The 21,523-nt window shown below is 35.5% G+C and overlaps 1 protein-coding gene across 1 annotated transcript in view; it reads right to left on the bottom strand.

The window, feature by feature from the left end:
• Positions 1-9,958: 9,958 nt before the first annotated feature.
• The window catches only part of itprid2 (ITPR interacting domain containing 2), a 40,283-nt gene continuing 28,718 nt past the window's right edge, over positions 9,959-21,523 (bottom strand). The window contains exons 6-12 of the mRNA XM_073845108.1: positions 20,872-20,946; positions 20,610-20,725; positions 19,223-19,370; positions 17,036-17,101; positions 16,536-16,931; positions 13,529-13,657; positions 9,959-10,860 (exon numbers count right to left, since the gene is read on the bottom strand). Coding sequence (XP_073701209.1) covers positions 13,550-13,657; positions 16,536-16,931; positions 17,036-17,101; positions 19,223-19,370; positions 20,610-20,725; positions 20,872-20,946 — 909 coding nt within the window. The 3' untranslated portion in view covers positions 9,959-10,860; positions 13,529-13,549. The remainder of the gene's footprint in view (positions 10,861-13,528; positions 13,658-16,535; positions 16,932-17,035; positions 17,102-19,222; positions 19,371-20,609; positions 20,726-20,871; positions 20,947-21,523) is intronic.

Here is a 21,523-nt window from a genome sequence, read left to right as displayed (position 1 = left end):
TATTAACTATCAAAAATTAAGTTTTGATATATTTAGAGTAGCAAATTTACTAAATATCTTCATACAACATGAGTTTTACCTAATATTAATGATTTTTGGCATAAAATAAAAATTGATAATTTTGTCCCATACAATGTATTTTTGTCTATCGCTGCAAATATTCCTTTGCTACGTAAGTACACACTTAAACTTGATATTATCTTAATTATCTCTTTGAAAATGAACCACTGGGATTGTTTTGTGGATAACGAAAGTAAATTCTGGCGTAATATTTGGTGTAATAGTTCAAAGTGTGACCATGTATTGATCCTAACCGTAACCCAGGACAGACGCCACCTATGCTGTTTGCTCGGGTCACTGGACATCTGCCAATGAGATAACGGCTATTGATCCACCTGCCTGCTTTGAAATAGGTCATTAGTCTGCGGCCTGTCTAAAACACAACCTGAAGGAGGGAAAATGGATATATTTCTGCAAAACTGTAATAGTAAAAATATATGATAAAACACTTCTTTTTTGCAAGTATGCAACATATTGGTCAAAAGTGACCATAAACATATTTATAATGTTACATAAGATTTCTATTTGAAAATAAATAAATTAATTAATTAATAAATATGGATGGATAAATACATAAATACTGGAGTAATTAACTGAAAAATTGTCATTGGCATTACAGAAATAAATAACATTTAAAAAAGCCATTTAAATTGTGAATAATCTATAACAATATTACTGTTTTTACTGTATTACTGATCAAATAAATGCAACCTTGGTGAGCATGAGAGACTTCTCTTTGAAACATTAAAAACTCTAACCCAAACTTTTAAATCATAGTATATGTATATCTTTATTTGTAAAACTGACACATTTTTAAAACATGAAAAAATAATGAATACATTTTGAATAATAAATAATGTTTTTTATTTGTCAGTTTGACAGTTGAGGTCAAAAGTTTACATCCCCTTTTAGAATCTGCAAAATGTTCATTATTTTACAGAAATAAGAGGGATCATATAAAATGCATGCTATTTTTTTATTTAGTACTGACCTTAAGTAGATATTTCACATGAAAGACATTTACATATAGTCCACAAGAGAAAATAGTTACCCTGTTCAAAAGTTTACATACACTTACTGTGTTGTTACCTGAATGATCCACAGCTGTGTTTCTTTTTTAGTGATAGCTGTTCATGAGTCCCTTGTTTATCCTGAACAGTTAAACTGCTGCTGTTCTTCAGAAAAATCCTTCAGGTCCCACAAATTCTTTGGTTTTCCAGCATTTTTGTGTATTTGAACCCTTTCCAACAATGACTGTGATTATGATTTTGAGATCCATCTTTTCACACTGAGGACAACTGAGGGACTCATATGCAACTATTACAGAAGGTTTAAATGCTCACTGATGCTTCAGAAGAAAAAAACAATGCATTAAGAGTCAAGGGTGAAAACTTTTGAACAGAATGGAGATGTGTACATTTTGCCTAAATATCATTTTTTTAATTTAGTACTGCCCTTCAGAAGATAGTTATATGTTTTCCAGAAGACAAAATAAGTTAAATGTACCCTGATCTTCAAATTCAAAAGCTCTTAATGCATGTGTAATGTCCTTCTGGAGCTCGAGAGTTTGAACCTTCTGTAAAAGTTGCATATGAGTCTCTCAGTTGTCCTCAGTGGGAAAAGATGGATCTCAAAATAAACTATTAAATAAACATGCATTTTGCAGATTCTGAAAAGGGGGTGTAAACTTTTGACCTCAACTTTACATTGCTTTTTAATTAATAAGTTCCTAATTTATTCCTGCATTTTTAACTGGCACTCTACTTTCTTACTTAAATAAAAACACCAGAGCCGTAACGAAACAAATTGTCAGTTGTCTATTTTTTCCGCTTGTTAAACTACATTCAACAAATAGTATACTATATTCAGGACTCAGGAGTCATCTGGTGTCACCTGAGGTTAGTCTGGAAAAAAAGAAAGCGTGTAAGAACCCTGAAGAAACAAACTCAGGTCACCCCGTTCACCTCTGGAACAAACAGTACCAAACCACCTTACCTCACTCATGTTTACACCCCGTCATGACTGCCGCCCATTTACAGGTTTAAGCTTGACCTTATGACCCTCATCACCAGGAGCAGGTTATATCAGACAGGAAATTACCAGAGCTAAATGAACGTCACAGGGTGGAGAAGGCACAAACCAGGCGCTGTTTATTGCCCACGTCCCAGTGCGTCTGACAAACCGTTGCGCAAGTTTTAACAGATATGCTTTTATTTCAGGCAGGCGCAATTAAACGGCAGAGGGCTGTGTCACACAAGCTGTCAAAATCATTATTCATTGAGGTTTGATAAAAAAGCAAGGTTATGTCATCAGGCTAACCAAGATGTCCTGTCAAATGTGTGTTCAAGAACACACAAGGACAAAAGTACAACCATGTCCTTGTGCTCATGGGTGTTTGCCTGAAGCAAGAAGCCGAGAGATGAAGAAAAGTGGGATTGAGCGGTCATGAAACATATCCAGCGCCCTCTCTTAGACGTGACGGACAGTGAAATCCAATAGTGCCTGTAATAAAGTTAATTTTCCCTGACTACTCAGTCTGTCTCCTCTGTAGAGGAGCACAAAACACCTTTATGCTGGTGTACCGGACACAGCTGAGCTGCTCTAACAGTTTCAAATAAAAATTCCACACGATCGTCAAGTTATTCAACCCATTTCTGTTATATATCGGTATCCCCCAGGTCTAATGTAGCCTTTTTATGTTAATGGCCGCCCTCTGTATCCATTCAAGCGTGTCCACAATATCAAACTCACTCTCCCGCCAACCTTCTATCTCAGAGACAAGTTGCCATGGCAACAGTGGGCCAGATTGAGTTATGTATCAAAATAATTTTTCTGACCCACAGGTATTTTCATCGTCATACTTGGCTAAACACAGCAGTGGGAGACTGCCATTAACATTGTTGCCTGTATTAAAAAACGGTAAGCGCAAAGGACAAGCACGATCAGGGCTAAAGAGCAGAGTTACTGAGAAAATGTAGCCTGCATCGGATCAAACATGATTAAAACACAGGAAGGTTGGGATATTTGGAGCCCTTATAAAGGTTTTATCCACCTTATTTTTTGACACGGAAATAAGCCTATCCGCTGTAGAGGGTTTACACTTACATCACGATTTGGATAGTTACCCAGATGTGCTGCCATATTGGAGATATGCATGGATTGCACGGTTAATCTACTACTGAATACATTGTTCTGCTAATTCATGCTGTCTAAATACATGTGGAAGCTGCTAAATCATGTAGAGAATGACTTAGTAAGAAGGAAAGGGTGCTAAACTAAAGTTAAGCATGATTAATCAAGACATTAGACATTAATATTTCACCTACCTGACTGGAAATAATAAGAACAAACACGAATGTTGTCAAGATTCTTGTCCTGGCAGGAAATCCTAGTTCAGTTTGGCCAACCACAAATGTTCAAATGTGTTCCTCAGACAGTTTTTTGCACTCCTCTCTTTGATTTAATATAACTTTTGGCAGTCTATAGTACTCCAAACTTTTTCCGGTCCGGCCGATTAGTACAACCTAAAACATGACAATAACAGACCATTTTCTGCAGCAATAATCAGCAAAATACACGAGTTTTGTTCTGTTCAGTGGCTTTGTTTACGCTCAGTGTCGCCAATATAATAGAATGAAAACACTCTAATAACGAGAAGAATAACAATGTGCAGTAGGCTAAACGGTAAAACAGTTTACACTACAAACCAGTGTGTTCATAATTAACATACAGTCAAGCCCTAAATTATTCATACCCATGGCAATTTCTGACTTAAAGTTACTGTTATTCAACCAACAAGGTTTTTTTTTTTTTAGCAGAAATGACACAGGCTTCTTCCTAAAGATAAGATGATGTACAAGAGGCATCATTGTGGAAAAAAATATTTCTCACCTTTTATTTACATTTGAACAAAAAGTGTCCAAATGTCCAAAATTATTCATACACTTTGCAAACTGTCAAATGGAAAAATTCAAAGTTCTATACCATTCCAAATAGTCCAAGCTGTTCTAAAGCATCCTAATTATCCTGATTCATTGGGAACAGCTGTTTTAATCAACTCAACAGGTGAAAAACAGAAGCTCTCTGCTGTTGGTTTGTGGACAGTCACGGCTAAGACAAAGGAGCTCACTGAGGACCTGCAGCTGTGCATAATGGCTGCTCACAAGTCAGGAAAGGGCTATAAGACCATATTTAAATGTTTTGAAGGTCCAGTGGCTACAGTGCAAAGTATTATTAAAAAAATACCAGACATTCCGCACTGCGAAAAATCTCAGAGGAAGTGGTCGGAAGCCAAAAGTGACACCTGTGCTGGCCAGGATGATAGTGAGAGAAAAAAAAAATTTGGGCTTGACTGTAATACATTTAAATAATATGGTAAGCAGTGTTGGGCTAGTTACTCAATGAATGTAATATATTACTCATTACTAGTTACTCCTTTAAAAAGTAACATTGTTACTTTACTAATTACTTTCTGGCAACAGTAATTAGTTACACTATTAGTTACATTACTTTTTCTTCACGCCCCACAGAATTTGTAGCTTTTTATCTTCCACATAAAATTCTTCTCGAATGTTTCTTACAGCATATTTCTGCCTCATCATTTGACCAAAATCCACACTGGATCGCAGTCAGTTATTACAAACACTCAATAGTGATTGATAGTGACATTCAAGTAGAAGTGTTGTATATTATTCTCATTAATTGTCACATGTAGCTTGATTGTAATTTCTCCGTTACACATATACGATATTTCATTACATATTTTGTCAAATCATATAAGTTTGTAAAAAACTGTTTAATTTTCCAAAAAGATTTTTAATAATCTTTATAGTAATATAATGTACCACATGCTGATCAGAAGGATCTTGGTGAGATGTAATGCCGGAGAAAAGGTAAATCTACAACTTACACAACAGTGAGATCATCTGTTTTTCCTGACAAAATCAATATTTCTATCTGCTGAATTTAAGCTTTTCCATATTCCAAGCTTGCCTGCTACACTAGGGAAATCGCATGCATGTGCCAGTCATGACAATTATGAAAATAAATCTAGGAATTTTAATTTAAGGAATTTTAGGAATTTTAAATTAGCGGGGTTGAAGCATCAAAAGTAACTAAGCTATTTTACGGATGGTAACTGTAATATTATTACTGAAATCTTATTAGTAATTATTTACACTACTAGTTACTGTAAAAAGTAATATTTTTACAGTAACTAAATTACAAGTAACTAGTTACTGCCCAACACTGATGGTAAGACACACTAATTTGCAATATCAAGCAGCAAAACAAACTGTTTTGTAAACTAGCTGGATGCGGATGAGAACAGAAACCAGACCAATCAAATTTACCCGAACCAATGAGTGCCGCCATGCTGGATTCTTTACTTCTGATTGGGTTCTCTTGTGTTCCGCTCTTCATAGAAATTCATGTTAAAACGGGGTGAAAAAGACTTAATTAGTTTAACTGAAACTTTTTCGATAAAAGTATATATAAAAATGCAGGTTTAAGCTTCGGTGTTGTTGGCCCCCACACCACAGTAACAGCAATACGCAACATAACATTTAACTAAAAAAAAAAAAAAAAAACTGATACAATGCCATATTGTGTGGCTTTTAGTTGTAATTTTCAGTCGAAGGGCAACAAGAGAAGCAATGTCTTCACTGCTTTTCCTATCGATAAGAAGAGGAGAAAATAATGCCTTGAAGAAGCCTGTGGATGAAAAAAACTAAAGACCACCATCTTTGTTCTCTCCACTTCAGCCCTGATGTCTTTGAGGCATTTAGTAGCCCACAGATACTGAAAGAGCTTACAAACGGCAGAGACAAGAAACGCTTGATGCCATCCCAGCATGATGTAAACACTGCACTGAAAGAGCTTCTCAGTGTGGATTTCACTTGATATCCAGGGCGTTTAGACTCCTTGTGGGGAAAATTAATAGTACAACATTTGGTTTAAGCCTACACTTGCATCCTGCCACCCCAGTAGCTGTGGTCGCCCTATCAGTATTTTATTTTCAGAGTTGTGTATTCTGAATTGTTTTGCAGTTAAAATAGCAGTAGTGGGAGTAGCTCACCCAGTGCAATTGAATAAACATAGTTTTTCCATCTGAATCATCATTATGGTTGATGTTGAAATTTCAATGCAAAATAAATGTTGAATCACCATTACCATATCGATGAAAACCCGATGTTATTAATGTTGATGGTAACAATATTGCAACAACATTGATCTATAGTTATCTTTGTGATTGATTAAGCATTGATATTTGGTTTATCGGGCGATCGCTGAATGTGTTGAAAAGTCATTGATTTATAGTTGACCGGGAAACGACGCTGTTGTTGAAGAGTCATCGGCATAGTTGACTGGGAAATATGATTGAAAATGCATCGATATATAGTTGACCGGGAAATTTGATTGAAAATCCATCGATTTTTGGTTGACTGGGAGATCAACACCAATGTACTGCACCGGACACAGCTCATTTCTGGACCTTGGCACAAGCGTACAGGTAAGCTTGCTTAATGTTCAATATGAATGAATTGTACCAAATCAAATACTGTTAGGTTTATCGTTATGATCGTTAATGTAGTAACCGACGCAGTGCTGCAGTCGCTGAAATAGATTTTTGTTTTACCAATGTATCAAAATATTCCAAAAGTATTGTGGTTCTCTTCTAGCTTATAAAGTTAGCAAACCCTCATTGATGGATTCTGGGAGAACTTTAGGGTTGTTTCGTATGTGTTATAGTGTAGTGTGATTACCATTTTAATTCTACCCCGTGTGTGACCCTTCGTGTTTGGGTGGCTGCGTCCACCCCTGTGTGTGTAGCGTGTCGTGTCGTGTGTGTATTTGACTTTCCTATGTGTACTGTGTTCGTGCCATGTTCTGCTCCGAATCCTTGACGACAACTTGATTGAACAAATCATTGACTAAATAACAGTAACATAATTTTACTTGTATTCTAGACGCCTTGACTCAACGTCTTAAAACGGCAAACACCTATGGCTTCACTCAAGCGGTACAGAAGTGGCTGCGCTACGCCCCAGACCGAGCGGGAGGAGCTGGAAGAAAGACGCAGCAGGAGTCAGCACTTTAAAAAAAAATGAAATAATACAATAAAAATTGTTTAATTTTTAAAGAATGCATGGTGTGTCATTTGTGCTAGTCTAGGTTATTGCCTAAAGGTATAGTTTCTATTTTCTATATTTTGCTAGCCCATCCTGGCTGTCGATAAAGCAGGATTACAGCCTATTAATAATGTTTTTAATATTATATTAAAATTACAGACCTTCAGATTCAACCTGTGGTATACTAAAACACCATTGAAGTTTTGTTGATATGCTGGGATTTCAACATTGTTTCAATATCCATTGTAATCGAAATACCATTGAAATTCTGTTGATCTCTAGGTATGATTTAAACATTGTTTCAATGATAATAGAGGGTGCAACATGATGAAGAATCAACATCAGAGTTCGACGTTGATTCAATGATTTTATCGTTGACAGCAGGATGTTGATTTAACATCGTTTCAATTACTATTTGCTATCTGGGATTTTACATCATAATGGCGTCCTCCATAGTCCAAAATATTTATAAAACAATGTGGATTTTTTTTTAATAACGTATATTTCATAGGTTTTCTACTACATATTTCAGTAAGAGATGTTATTTACGTTATACTAAGCCATACATGTCAAAATACTGAGGGTTCCCTTTAAGGAATTCCTGTAAAGTACTTGTTTTGCGTACCAGAAAATCTGTCCGTGTCTGACGCTGTATGCCTTGCATAAGAAACCAAAGAACAAAAGAAAACGAGCATGGCTTGCAGCGTTTAAGTTACAACACTGTGAGAAATAATAAAATAATGTGTGATGTTATAATTTTGTGGACAAAATCTCGCAAACTTCGCCCGAACCGAAGCTGTATGAAGGATTTGCCCCCTCATCTGTTTTCGTCAACTAACTACTTATTGACAGGTGAGTTACTGCAAAAAGACGGTCATTGCACCACTGTAAAGTGATAAACTATAGCGCAATGTGCTTTTCAAAACCATTTTCAAAGGTTTAATGTTGTATTATCGGCTCGTAAAATACGTTGATTCGACTAGCAACACCGGAGACAGGAAATGTAAACATCGTTCCAGTTGGAGGAGATTTCCACGTTCAGGAAAAAGGTGGATATATTAATGACAGTGTAGATATTTATACTGTTAAAAATATATATATTTCAAACAAATCTATTTTGAACTTTCTGAAAATTGTGTCAGAGTTTCTACAAAAATATTAAACAGCACAACTCTCTACATTAATTATAAGAAATATTTGAGCACCAACTCAGCATATTACATTGATTTCTGAAGGATCATGTAACATTGAAGACTGGAGTAATAATGTTGAAAATTCTGCTTTGCATCGCAGGAATAAATTATATTTTGAAATATATTCAAATAGAAAACAGTTATTTTGAATTGTAATAATATTTTACAATATTACTGATTTTACTGTATTTTTGCAGCCTCGATGAGCATAAGATACTTATTTTACAAACTTATCCTAAATATAACTTTTGAACAGTCATGCACTTTATGGAATGTTTTATTACCAGATTATATCATGGTTAATAATTCCTGGATCAGCAGCAAATGTACCCAGGACCAGAATATGAACATTGTTAAACATAAGAACTTACATAAAAATATATCTCTGTAAATATTCTTAATTTTCAAAAGATCAACAAGTGAAGTTCAACGCAAGTGCATGTTTGCTTTCTGGAAGCTGAGTTACCTGATCAAACACTGTAAATGGATTCCTGGGCTGGGCAAGATCTTCAGTCACATCTCAGTTCTCAAATATGCACAGTGCTTGTAAAACTAATAAAAGATTAAAAACACGCAGTGAATAAATGCACTTGATTAAGACGACTGATGAACTACTAATTGCACAATAACAACCACAATAACAAGCTTTAGTAAATTTCATTTCAAACTCATTAATAAACCAAAAAGGAATGCATAATAGCAATAATAATAATAAAAAGTAGGGCTTGTAAATCCACCCTTCAGACATTTATGGGGAGAGGCATACTAGAGGGTTTCAGCTCATATTTTTATTGAAGTGCTTATATTAACTCTTCTGTATAAACGTGAGTGTTATTACAGCTGTAAAAGTGTCTAAATCATCCAGACTACAGTGAGTTTGCTTGCTTTCTGGTATTCTCGCACACGTCGTTAAAAGTTTGAGTTTGTTTCGTCATCGAAACCGATTTGAAGAAATTTAGCATTACACCACTTGCTCACTAATGGATCATCTGTAGTGAATGGGTGCCGTCAGAATGAGAGTCCAAACAGACAACAAAAACATTATTATAATTATTATTTTTTCTAGTTGTCTCACCTAAATCAGGAGAGAAATAAGCACATATTAAGCACCGCTGACAAGTGAAATCAGTCCAAAACAGTTCTTAACAAATATGTCAGTGGATTTTGATGTGAGAAAACAACAGGAAATGGATGTTTTCACTGGAGAAACATTATTATGGATAATGGAGTCATGTTTTGGCCAGAAGCAACAGCTTCTGCTTTAATAATGGATTTGTTTCATACAAACATGTAGCTTTTCATTTCACATGATGTGAACAGATGGACTGGAGGTGGTGTGGATTACTTGTGAATTATTTTATCAGCTGTTTGGACTCTCACTCTGACGGCACCCATTCAATGCAGATGATCCATTGGTGAGCAAGTGATGTAAACATACATTTCTCCAAAGAAGAAACGAAGATTGTGCAATAACCTGTAGTATTCAGTATTTTTGTAGAGTATAAAGATTATAAACCTTAAAATGAACACCATCCAGCATCTCCAGTACCTCAAACAAAATTATGACTCAGCAAGTGTATGTACAAAATAAATAAATCTTTATTAATGATTTGCATTAAAGATTATCCCTCATGCATCCCAAGCGGAAAAGGGAACAAGTCCCTTTGTCGCAAAAATCAATTAGTATTAAAATTCATTACAGCTTAGACAAAAAAAAACTCATTCACGCTGAGGAAAATTAAGTCGAACACTTTAAATCCTCATCAGAAGATTGACAGACTATCCACTGCTGTTTGCAAGAATAAAAATACCTTTACGGGCGTGCTAATGTGTGTGCATATATATATATAGAAAATTTAGTGCTTTTTCTTCTCACAGGACAATGTTTATGAAGTGTCTTAAGTGTCTATACATACAGTATGTGATAGACTATCAACAGGAAATGAAGACAGCGGTGTGCATCTTGAGTAGAACAGTAGTTGTGATTGGTCAGTTCAAGTTTGAGAGAAAAAAAAGTGAAATGTATTGCACAGTTAGTTCCTCACAGAGGCTGAATTAGAAAACAAGTCTGATTACAGTAGACATTTTTGTCCTAGACAGACAAAGACAAACTCACACAGAAAACTTTAGTCTCCCACAAGTCTTTTCAACCGCTGCAAACATCCAGCAAGACCTGCATCACATACTTAAATGCATCCCAAAAGATTCATTACATTGCAGTAATATGTACCAGACGGATACCACGATAAACCGTGTGCCCTTTGCGGATTCGGACAGTGGAAGATCTCGACCGCTGCTAAAGTGGAATCTGGACATAAGCGCATAAGCAGATTCCCTGCAGCTCTAGAGTCCAGAAGCAGTCGAGTCTGGGAGGGCTTCACAGACCGAACCAGACAGAGGTGCTGGGCCGTTCTCAGTGCAAAGCTTTAACCAGTGTTCGTTGGACTATTTCACAGGATTTACTTCTTCTTCACCTGCTGAAGAAAACATACCAGTGATATTGATGGAGAAGATGGTTTCAAAACAAGAAATACTAGCACTAAATCAGCATATTAGAATGATTTCTAAAGTATCGTGTGACACTGAAGACTGGAGTAATGATGCAGAAAATTCAGCTTTGCATCACAGGAATAAATTACATTTTAAAGTATATTAAAGGGGTCCTTTTATGCTTTTCCACTTTTTGAATTTTAGCCAGTGTGTGGTGTGTATGTTAGCCAGTGTGTGGTGTGACAGCCGCTTCTGGGATGCTTCAGCGAGCCCCAGGGCGGCTCATATAAATGCAAGCACTGACTAAAGTGTCTGCGAACTACTCCGGTGTGCGGTATAGAGGGTCAAAACACACGCAGAGCTGCGGCTGATTTAAACACAAGCATTGATTAGAGTGAAAATCATCGGTTGCTGCGTTGGAGCCGCGCTGTAGACGTGTGCAGTGTGTGGTAAGACATTTATTCATCATACAGTGTAGATAGCTTCACTAGCCTTATGCTGGAGCTGGTTTCGGGAATGTAAATAATTAAATAAATTAGCACAATAATGATAATATCATGTATCGGCGATCTTCTAGGCTGACGATAAAACCAGCATTACTGTGGCATATTATTTATTCACCCTCCATTAGGGGTGGGCGATATGGTAAAAATATCATATCACGATTTTTTCAAGAAATATCACGATTCACGATTTTATCCCGATTCTTTGTCATGTTGGTTTTACTTTTTTACAAGTTGTCTGAGTAGTACAGCCAAATAATTTTTTCTATTATAAAACCAAAACCTTACAAGGTAACAAAATATAAAATAAAAAGAATGGCAAATATTTAAGCCAAAGTGGGCGAAGACAAAAAAATCTTTGTCATTATTTTCTTTGTTTTTAAAAAATAAGAACAAAGATAAGCTACATGTTACAAATACACATACTATACAAATAAAACAAACAGTGCTTTAATTTTCAGGTACAGTCGGTGTATTTATCAGTAGCATTCAAGAAATTTAATTAACAAATATAAAAATAAAACACTATATACATTGTATGCATAAATTATACATAGAAGCAACATTTAAAGCAACTGTATTGAAGTTCTTCAGTCAAGAGCAGTGAGTGATTTTCCTTTGTTTTGTTTTATTAGCGTATCATCACCCAAAAATGACAATTCTGTCATCATTTACTCACTCTCGCATTTTTTAAGCATAAAACATGCTGAACATTAAACTTATTTTGAATAATGTGGGTAACCAAACAGTTGCTGGGTCCCCAGTTACTTCCATATATTTTATTTATTTATTTTAAGTCAGCGGGGACCAGCTACTGTTACCCACATTCTTCAAAATATCTTCTTTTGTGTTAAGCACAAGATTTAGGACATGTGAGTGACAACATTTTCGGGTGTACTGTCCCTTTAATGACAATCGGCAGCATGTTTAGTTCTGTCACAGAGCTGCACGCATCTATACAGGCGCGCATCCGTTTTTCTCTTAACTGTGTACTTTCACTTTAGACAACCAACTGTGTTTAAATGTAATCCTTGCGTGTTTTAGTATAAGCAAATTAAGCGCCAAAGATAGCTCAGTTTAGTAATCAGGTGCTGTTTGACAGGCTTTTAGCGCACGTGCTTCAGGTTTACGCGCTCATGAAGCGCATGCCAGAACAGCGCGCGGACCAAATGGCGTTATTTTACCGGCAAGACTTTGAAGCACATTCAAATAATGTACTTTTGTGATCGCGAATATGAATAAGTGCAGTGTCCCGTGAGTGAATGTACAGTATATTAAGACGGAGGCACACTGTAGCACGATACTACGATATTTATTCAAAAGCAGATCGTGGAGACATTTTAATCGTCCACGATCAAAAATCGTCATATCGCACACCCCTACCCTCCATGCATCATGGGTGTATATGACTTCTTTCTTTCAGACGAATGCAATCAGAGTTATATTAAAAATAATCCTAGCACTCCCAAGCTTTAGAATGGCATAGACTGAATGGCATAGACAAGTGTTTATCTCCATCAGTCCAAAACAAGTTGATCCATAATAAAACAAAGTGCCTCACATGGCTCCGTGGGGTCAGTAAAAGCCTCCTTTAGAGATCCGATGTTTTTATTTAAAGAAAAATATCCATATTTAAAATGTAAGAATCACTTTAATCTAGCTTGCGCAGTTGTACACGGAACTTGCTGCTTTGGGAAGGGGCGTGGCAGGACTGAAACGCCGTCTAAGCTGTTTGCCAATCGCAACGTAGTGGGACTGCTAACCAATCACAACACATTTTGTTTTTCGGAAGGTGGACCATCATCAAACACAGATCTAATCGAGCCATTTGTGCCAGCCTGGGGAGAAAGCTGTTGTAATAATGTAAATTATGTAAAAAAACAACGCGTTTTTCGAACCACCAAGCTTGAGAGCATGTTCTAGTGCACCCCCAAAACAAAATAAAGACTTTGTAAAAGAGCATAATAGGACCCCTTTAAAAATATACTTAAATTTTTTAAAACTGTCATATTAAAACATTTTTTTACTGTTTTAATCAAATAAATGCAACTTTGGTGAGCATAAGAGACTTCTTTCAAAAAGTTATCAAACATCTTACATTCAACAGATCAACAGGTCTGTACTAAGCATAATGTGATCCATCAAAACCAACCTCCATCCTCTGTTCTGATGCTTACACAGGGGGCTTCCTGGCTGGGAGAGGAGATCTACGTGGTGACACAGCAGCCAGAAGCTCATTCACAATCTCCTGCCTGATTTCATGTGCGATACTTTCTTTAATCTGCGGGAGGATGAATAAGAAATGATGTTGACTGCATTAAACACGAAATATACAGCAAGACTTAAAATGCTGCAGAGGGACTTAAATAGATTAATAATTTAACTCAATCTGTTTATTCACACAAATGTTTGGCAACACACAACTACCATTCAGTCGAAAAAGTACTTTCTGGAATATGTGACCCAAGACTACGAAACCAGTCAAAAGGGTCAATTTTTTTTTTTTTTTTTTTTACTGGGATTTGTACATCAGCTGAAAGCTGAATAAATAAGCTTTGTTGGGTTAGAACAATATTTAGCCGAGATACAATCTCTGGAATCTAAGGGTGCAAAAAATCTAAAATATGGAGAAAATGGCCTTTAAAGTTGTCTAAATGAAGTTCTTAATAATGCATATTACTAATCAAAAATTAAGTTTTGATATATTTAGGAAATTTACAAAATATGTTCATGCAACATTATCTTTACTTAATATCCTAATGATTTTTGGCATAAAAGAAAATTAGATCATTTTGATCCATACAATGCATTGTTGGCTTTTGCTACAAATATACTCGTGCTACTTACAAATAGACCTGTGTTTTGTGGTCCAGGGTCACATATAAGTCATGTTTTTATCAGCTGAAACATATTCCAAAGCAACTTTATCAAGTATATTTGTGCTGCATGAAATAAATTCGTTTAGATTTAGCATTTCAATGTCCTGTTAATAGAAAAACTAAACTTTTTATTCTGAAAACAGCTGAACTACTATTATACCGCTGAAAAATTTAAGATGCAACTTTCCGTTACCGAGAATGGACATCACTAAACCTGCCATAAAACAAGAAGGTCATTTATGTTAAACAATTTGTACAGTTCTCCATATATAAATCCGAAGAACTGGCAGTGCTATGCAGTGTCAAATACATATTGACACGCTGATGAGAAACATAAGGTCTTGCCAGGCTGTTACATCACTCCACAGGCCATGAAATTACCCAGGCGACTACGAGGATTCAATTCAGTCCAAGTTTCCCTTAGAAGCATCAGAATTGCTGGACCATCATGACAGTCTCGTAAATTAGCATAAACTGATCCATGATATTTCATGAGCAAATCTGTCAATCATCACAAACACCACCAAAAACCATTACGGCTACAAAGAGCTCGCTCAAACGGTGCCAAAGACACAGTTAAATATGCTTTTTCCGCTTTCTTTTGAGATGGAGAAGGAAACACATGCCGCTTTTGTGTCTTCAGGTTTGACAGAGCATAATTTCTAGATTCTTTGGCAAAATCTAACAGTGTGTCTCTATGGAAGCTTATTTCTGCCACAGAACAAAAATAAAATAAGGGTAATTATTAAATTGTGACTTTTTCTCACAATTTGTGAGTAAAAGGTTACAGTAGGTGAGTAAGTTCACATTTTGGAATCCAATCACCCAGCTTGCAATTGTGAGTTTTTATCTCACAATACCTTTTTTCACAGAATTAGGCTCATTTCTTGTAATTCAAACTTTTCTTCACAGAATTCAGTTGCATTTTACAATTAAGATTTATATCTTGTAATGTAGACTTTTCTTTATATAATTGCTTTTCAATCTTGAATTAAGATTTTTACATTTTGTAATTCACAGAATTTAATTCACAGAATTTAGTTTATATCTTGTTATTCAGTCTTCTCTTCACGGAACTGAGGATTTATATCTCACAATTCAGACTTTTCTTCACAGAATTGAGTTTATATCTTATAATTCATTCTCTTCACAGAATTGAGTTTATATCTCGCAATTCAACTTTGCTTCGTAGAATTGAGTTTTTGTATCTCATAATTCGGACTTTTCTTCAAAGAATTGAATTTAAATCTTGCAATTCAGACCTTTCATCACTGAGTTGAGTTTATTTCTAGCAATTCAGCCTTCTCTTCACAGAATTGAGTGTTTATATCTCACAATTCAGACTTTGCTTCATAGAATTGAGTTTTATATCTAATAATTCAGCTTCTCTTCACATAAGATTATATTTTGCTATTCAGACTTTGCTTCATAGAATTGAGTTTTATATCTAATAATTCAGACTTTTCTTTGGAGAATTGAATTTAAATCTTACAATTCAGTCTTCTCTTCGCAGAGTTGAGTTTATATCTCACAATTCAGACTTTTCTTCATAGAATTGAGCTATAATATCTCATAATTCAGACTTTTCTTTGGAGAATTGAATTTAAAACTTACAGTTCAGACTTTTCTTCACAGAGTTGAGTTTATTTCTAGCAATTCAGTCTTTTCTTCACAGAATTGAGTGTTTATATCTCGCAATTCGGACTTTCATAGAATTGATTTGAAATCTTGCAATTTTGACTTCTCTTAAAGGAGTTTCTATATTTTGCAATTCAGACTTTTCCTCAAAGAATTGAGTCCTCATTATCTTGCAATTAAGAGTTTTCTTTTGTAGAACTGATTTCACACTTTCTTCACATAATTGAGTATATATCTTGGGTCTCAAAATTCAGGCTTTTCTTTTGTAGAAGTGATTTTATATCTCACAATTTAGACTTTTCTTCATAGACTTAAATTTTTATATTTTGCAATCCAGATTTTCTTTACAGAATGAAGTGTTTATAATCTTGCAATTTCTTAGAAGTAAGTCTCTCAGGCTTCACAAAATTCAGTTTATATCTAGCAGTTCAGAGTTTTCTTCACAGAATTGTTCATTCTTTACAGAATTGAATGCTTATTTATCACATTTCAGTCCTTTCTTCACAGAGTTTAGTTTTTGTATCTCTCAGGCCTTAGAAAAAAAAGTCTATATTTATTTTTTTCTTTAAAAAAGCTCATCTTTGGCCATTGGAAATCCTGTATATTAGTCCTCTCACCGGGGTAACTTTATACGTTTCTCACCTCCTGTATAAGATGCTGCAGGTCACCATTGCCTCCACTTCTACTCCTCCACTCAGTAGGACTGCAGTCCTCCATTGTCCTGCTCCTGCGACCATCCACTGACATTTCGTCCTCATCTCTGCTCAACTCCAAGGAAGTAGGTGTCATGCTCTGCTCCATCCTGTCTGGGGAAATAGGCCGAGGAACCTCCATTCCAGGCCGTGGAGGGATGGTGGGTGTGACATTAAGGGTGGCCCGGTAAATGCTGCTTCTCTGAGGGGAAGGGGAGCAAGACTCAAGCGTTCGGCTGAATCTTCCAGGGCTGGATGCCCTCGACGAGCGGCCTGAACTGGGTGTGGCAGCCTCATATCCCAGTTCAGATTGAAGGTACAATTGCTCCTTCAGGAGATCCGTCACCTGTACATACAAGAATTTAATAGATGAGAGGAAATTGAGAGTAGAACAAAGCATTCAGATGATATCTGATACAGGACCCTGTAACATGAGAATAATCCACTCACCGGCTCCATGGCCCGCAGTGCTGAAGAATTAGACAGGCTTTCCATGCTGTGACCTCTGTGCATGCCCTGCGAGACACACATCTGTTACTAAAGGTTAAAAACATACACTTCCATTCAAAAGTGTGTGGTCTGTAAAATTTTTTATGTTTTTGAAAGAAGTCTCTTGCGCTCTCCAGGCTGCATTAATTGGATCAAAAATACAGTAATATCATGAAATATTATTGCAATTTAAAATAACAGTTTTCTATTGTAATACTTTTTTAAATGTAATTTATTCCTGATGTAAAGCTGAATTTTTAGCATCATTACACCAGTCTTCAGTGTCACATGATCCGTAAGAAATCACTCTAATGTGCCTATTTGCTGCTCAAGAAACATTTGAAGAGTTCAAATGCAAATGCCTCTAAGTGCTGTCTGAATTTTTTTTCTAAAATGAGCATTTTTATCAGCCTCCTATGTTTAGGTTCAGTTATTTCACTTTAATTGCACAAAAAATTACCTATACATTGCCACTGGAGTTTTTATTAATATTCTGGATTTTTTGATGAATAGAAACATTTTTGTGACTTAATAAATGCATTTACTGTAGAACAGTTTTAATGCATTCTTGCTCAGTTAAAGCAACCTCAAACTTTTAAAAAGTATGTAACTTTTCGCTTGACTAGTTTTCACTAAGGGTGAGTGGTACAACCAAAATTGTAATTTTTGCGGGAAATATAACTCTAGAATGTTTTATATATTACATAATCACAATGTAATGTTTATTTAATGTCTTTGTATTATTGTTGTTCTAAATATATCAGGTTCAGTGACATTCACACTGGAAATCACTAGATTACTCTGTAATTCCAATCCTGAGAATTTATTTTAAAAATAAATTACTGTTCTGTTCTATTACTTTGTAAAAGAAACTTACTTAAGGTAGCATATATGTGACCCAGGACCACAAAACCAGTCTTATGTCACTGGGGTATGTTTGTAGCAATAGCCAAAAATACATTGCATGGGTCAAAATTATTGATTTTTCTTTTATGTCAAAAATCATTAGGAAATTAAGTAAAGATCATGTTCCATGAAGATTTTTTGTAAAATTCCTACTGTAAATGTATCAAAATGTAATTTTTGATTAGTAATATGCATTGTTAAGATTCTAATTTGGACAACTTTAAAGGTGATTTTTTCAGGATTTTGATTTTTTTTGCACCCTCAGATTCCAGATTTTCAAATAGATGTATCTCGGCCAAATATTGTCTTATCCTAACAAACCATACATCAATAGAAAGCTTATTTACTGAGCTTTCATATTATATATACATCTCAGTTTTGTAAAATTTAACCTTATGACTGGTTTTGTGGTCCAGGGTCACATGTGGTAAAGCAGAATACAGCAGTGGCCAAAATTATTAGAACACTAGTAATTTACCAGCCAAAAAATGGTTTTATGTCAGTTATTTAAAATTTCTGCTGTAATGTGTCAGTAGGAAATATCAGTTTACATTTCCAAACATTCATTTTGCCATTAATTGTAATTAACCCCAATGAGATTTTGTTTGCACAATGAGCTGACAACAGCCAGTGCTCCACACAGAGATCTGATCTCATCATCATCAATTCTGTCTGGAATGAAATGAAGAAACACAACAAACTGACACAGACTAAATCCAGAAGAACTGTGGCAATGTCTCCAAAAGCTGCAAACAAGTTCCAAAAGTTAATTGACAAAAAAAAAAAAAAAAATCTATTTATAACATTATTTTTGACCGTCATTTTACAGCATTTTTACACAAGTGCTTAAAACTTTTAACAGCACTGTAGATTTGCAGGTAGGTTTCTTAAAAGCATATTGGAGATGTTGCCACAGTCTCGGTTTGTTCTGTTTTTTCATGTCATTCCAGACAGACTAAATAATGATGAGATCAGATCTCTGTGTGGAGCACGGGCTGTTGTCAGACTCCTTGTGCAAACAAAAATCTCTCTTAATTATTACAATTAATGGCAAAGTGAATGTTTGGAAATGTAAACTAATATACTAACTGACACACTACAGCAAAATATATATAACCGACTTAAAAACATTTTTAGCTAGTGAAAATACTACTGTTCTAAGAATTTTGGCCACCAATGTAGTTGTAATCTATGCTATTCCAGCACAATTTACAATTTTTTGTGGCAGTTGCATCCACTGACCATGTGGTGGCGGTAGAGGCCGCTGTGCTGCGAGCTGCTACGCATCTGTTCATTCAGGGAGAGCAGACGATCTTCCAACTGAAGCTCCAAATCCTGCAGCTCTTGCCTGACTGCAGTCCGCAGTGTTTGAAGTTGTTCTGCTTCCCGCCTGGAACATCACAATCAATGCAAGATGTAAGAATCTACTAGAAGTTTCTAATTGTTTGTTTTACAGTCAGTCAGTAAATAGTTGGTAAGTTGCTAATAGCCCTGCTGAAAAAAAAAAAAAAAAAAAAAAACGGCTAAACCAGCCTAGGCTGAATTTTTAGCATCATTACTCCAGTCTTCAGTGTCACATGATCCTTATTCATAAATCATTCTAATATGCTGATATCATTAGTATTTATGATTTGTTTACACATTTTAGGGTTCTTTGTTTAACAATCAATTTATGGCTATATCCGCCTTTACGCTGTCAAATTATATGGGCATTTAGTACAACAGGAACTGTGGTGCAAACGTACACTGCCTTTCAAAATTTGGGATCAGTAAGATTTTTTTTATGGGTTTTTTGCTCATTTTTATGTTTTTTATGCTCATCAAGGCTCTGATTATTTGATCAACAAATAACACTATTGTTCAAAAGTTGGGGGTCAGTCCTTTTTTTATTCTTTCCTTTTTTGAAAGAAATTAATACTTTTTTCAGCAAGGATCAGTTAAATTTCAAAAAGTGATAGCATAGACTTACATTGCTAGAAAAGATTTGTTTTCAAAAATTTTTTTTTTTTTTTTTTTTTTTTACTTTTTATTTATCAAAGAATCCTGAAAAAAAGTATCACAGGTTTCCAAAAAATATTCTCATTCTAATAATAAATTCTAATAATAATTCTAATTTTCCTCAGAGGAATAAATTATATTTTAAAGTACATTAAAATAGAAACCATTATTTTACATTGTAATAACATTTTGCAATATTAATGTGTTCTTTCTGTACTTTTGATCAAATAAATCCAGCCTTGATGAGCTCAAAAGACTTCTTTAAAAGCATTACTTACTAATAATAAAAAAATAAATTTTGTAATATCTTATTTTTTTCTTTGTAGACCTCTTCTAGACTGTACTTTTGATAAAATAAATGCAGCCTTGATGAGCTCAAAATACTTATTTAAAAGCATTACTTACTAATAATACAAAAATACATTTTGTAATATCTTATTTTTTTTCTTTGTAGATTTCTTGAAGCCCCCTTGTGGCACTTGGACCCTAGTTTGAAAGTCCCATACATGCTACAAAAAATAGCTGTTTTTTGGTCTTTCGTCTCACTTTTTCTGAGATTTGGGCAAAAAGAGCCAGAGGGTGACATCTTTCGTTTTGTGGCTTGTGATTTGGGGAATTACAAGTTCCTCACCTCTCATCTGTACTAAGATGCTGATAGACCAGAGACTGCTGTCTCATGAGAGCCAGCTCCAGATCCATCATCTGAGTCCGGAAGACGTTCAGACTCCTGCGTCGCATCTGGAGCTCCTGCGGCAAAACAGCAGAGACAAAAACAAAAGAGTTAAAGACGACCCAAAAACTCTTGCACAAGCCATATGGACTCTAGTGACATAACTCAAGGTTATGAAAATAAACTAGCATGTGACTGCTTCCATCATTGGGAAATGATGCACCTCGTAAAGCGGTTGGACAGAGCGCGGTGTGCTGATCCTGTCAATGGGTGTGTCCCCTCCGTGCACGGATGAGCTCTGCCAACAAAACCACAGATCGGTTATGACTTATGAGTCACACAGGAAAAGCATGTCTAAACTGAGCCCAGGATAATGCTGCATGCTGACTCGGCTGATTATTTGCATTTCGGGTGGGATTCGCAAGAAACCGGAACACACTTCCTTGTTCCACTTTATGCAGATATATTACTGACACTCAACAAAACACAACAGTTATTACAGGTCAGAGGCTGCACACCAGACATGTGTATGCATAAGCACATGCATATACGTGTATATGAAGATTGTTTTTTTTTAATTAAAGGAGAAGTTCACTTCCAGAACAAAAATTTACAGATAATTTACTCAGCCTATTGTCATCCGAGATGTTCATGTCTTTCTTTCTTCAGTTGATAAGAAATTATGTTTTTAAAGAAAACATTTCAGGAATGGACTTCAATGGTGCCCCCAAGTTTGAACTTCCAAAATGCAGTTTAAATGCAGCTTCAAATGGCTCTAAACGATCCCAGCCGAGAAAGAAAGGTTTTATCTAGCGAAAAGATCTGCAATTTTCAAAACAAATTGACAATTTATATACTTTTTAACCTCAAACGCT

This window comes from Garra rufa, chromosome 8 (genome assembly GCF_049309525.1).
Source record: "Garra rufa chromosome 8, GarRuf1.0, whole genome shotgun sequence".
In the NCBI taxonomy this organism is placed as follows: domain Eukaryota; kingdom Metazoa; phylum Chordata; class Actinopteri; order Cypriniformes; family Cyprinidae; genus Garra; species Garra rufa.
This window is presented reverse-complemented; position numbering and strand designations above follow the sequence as displayed.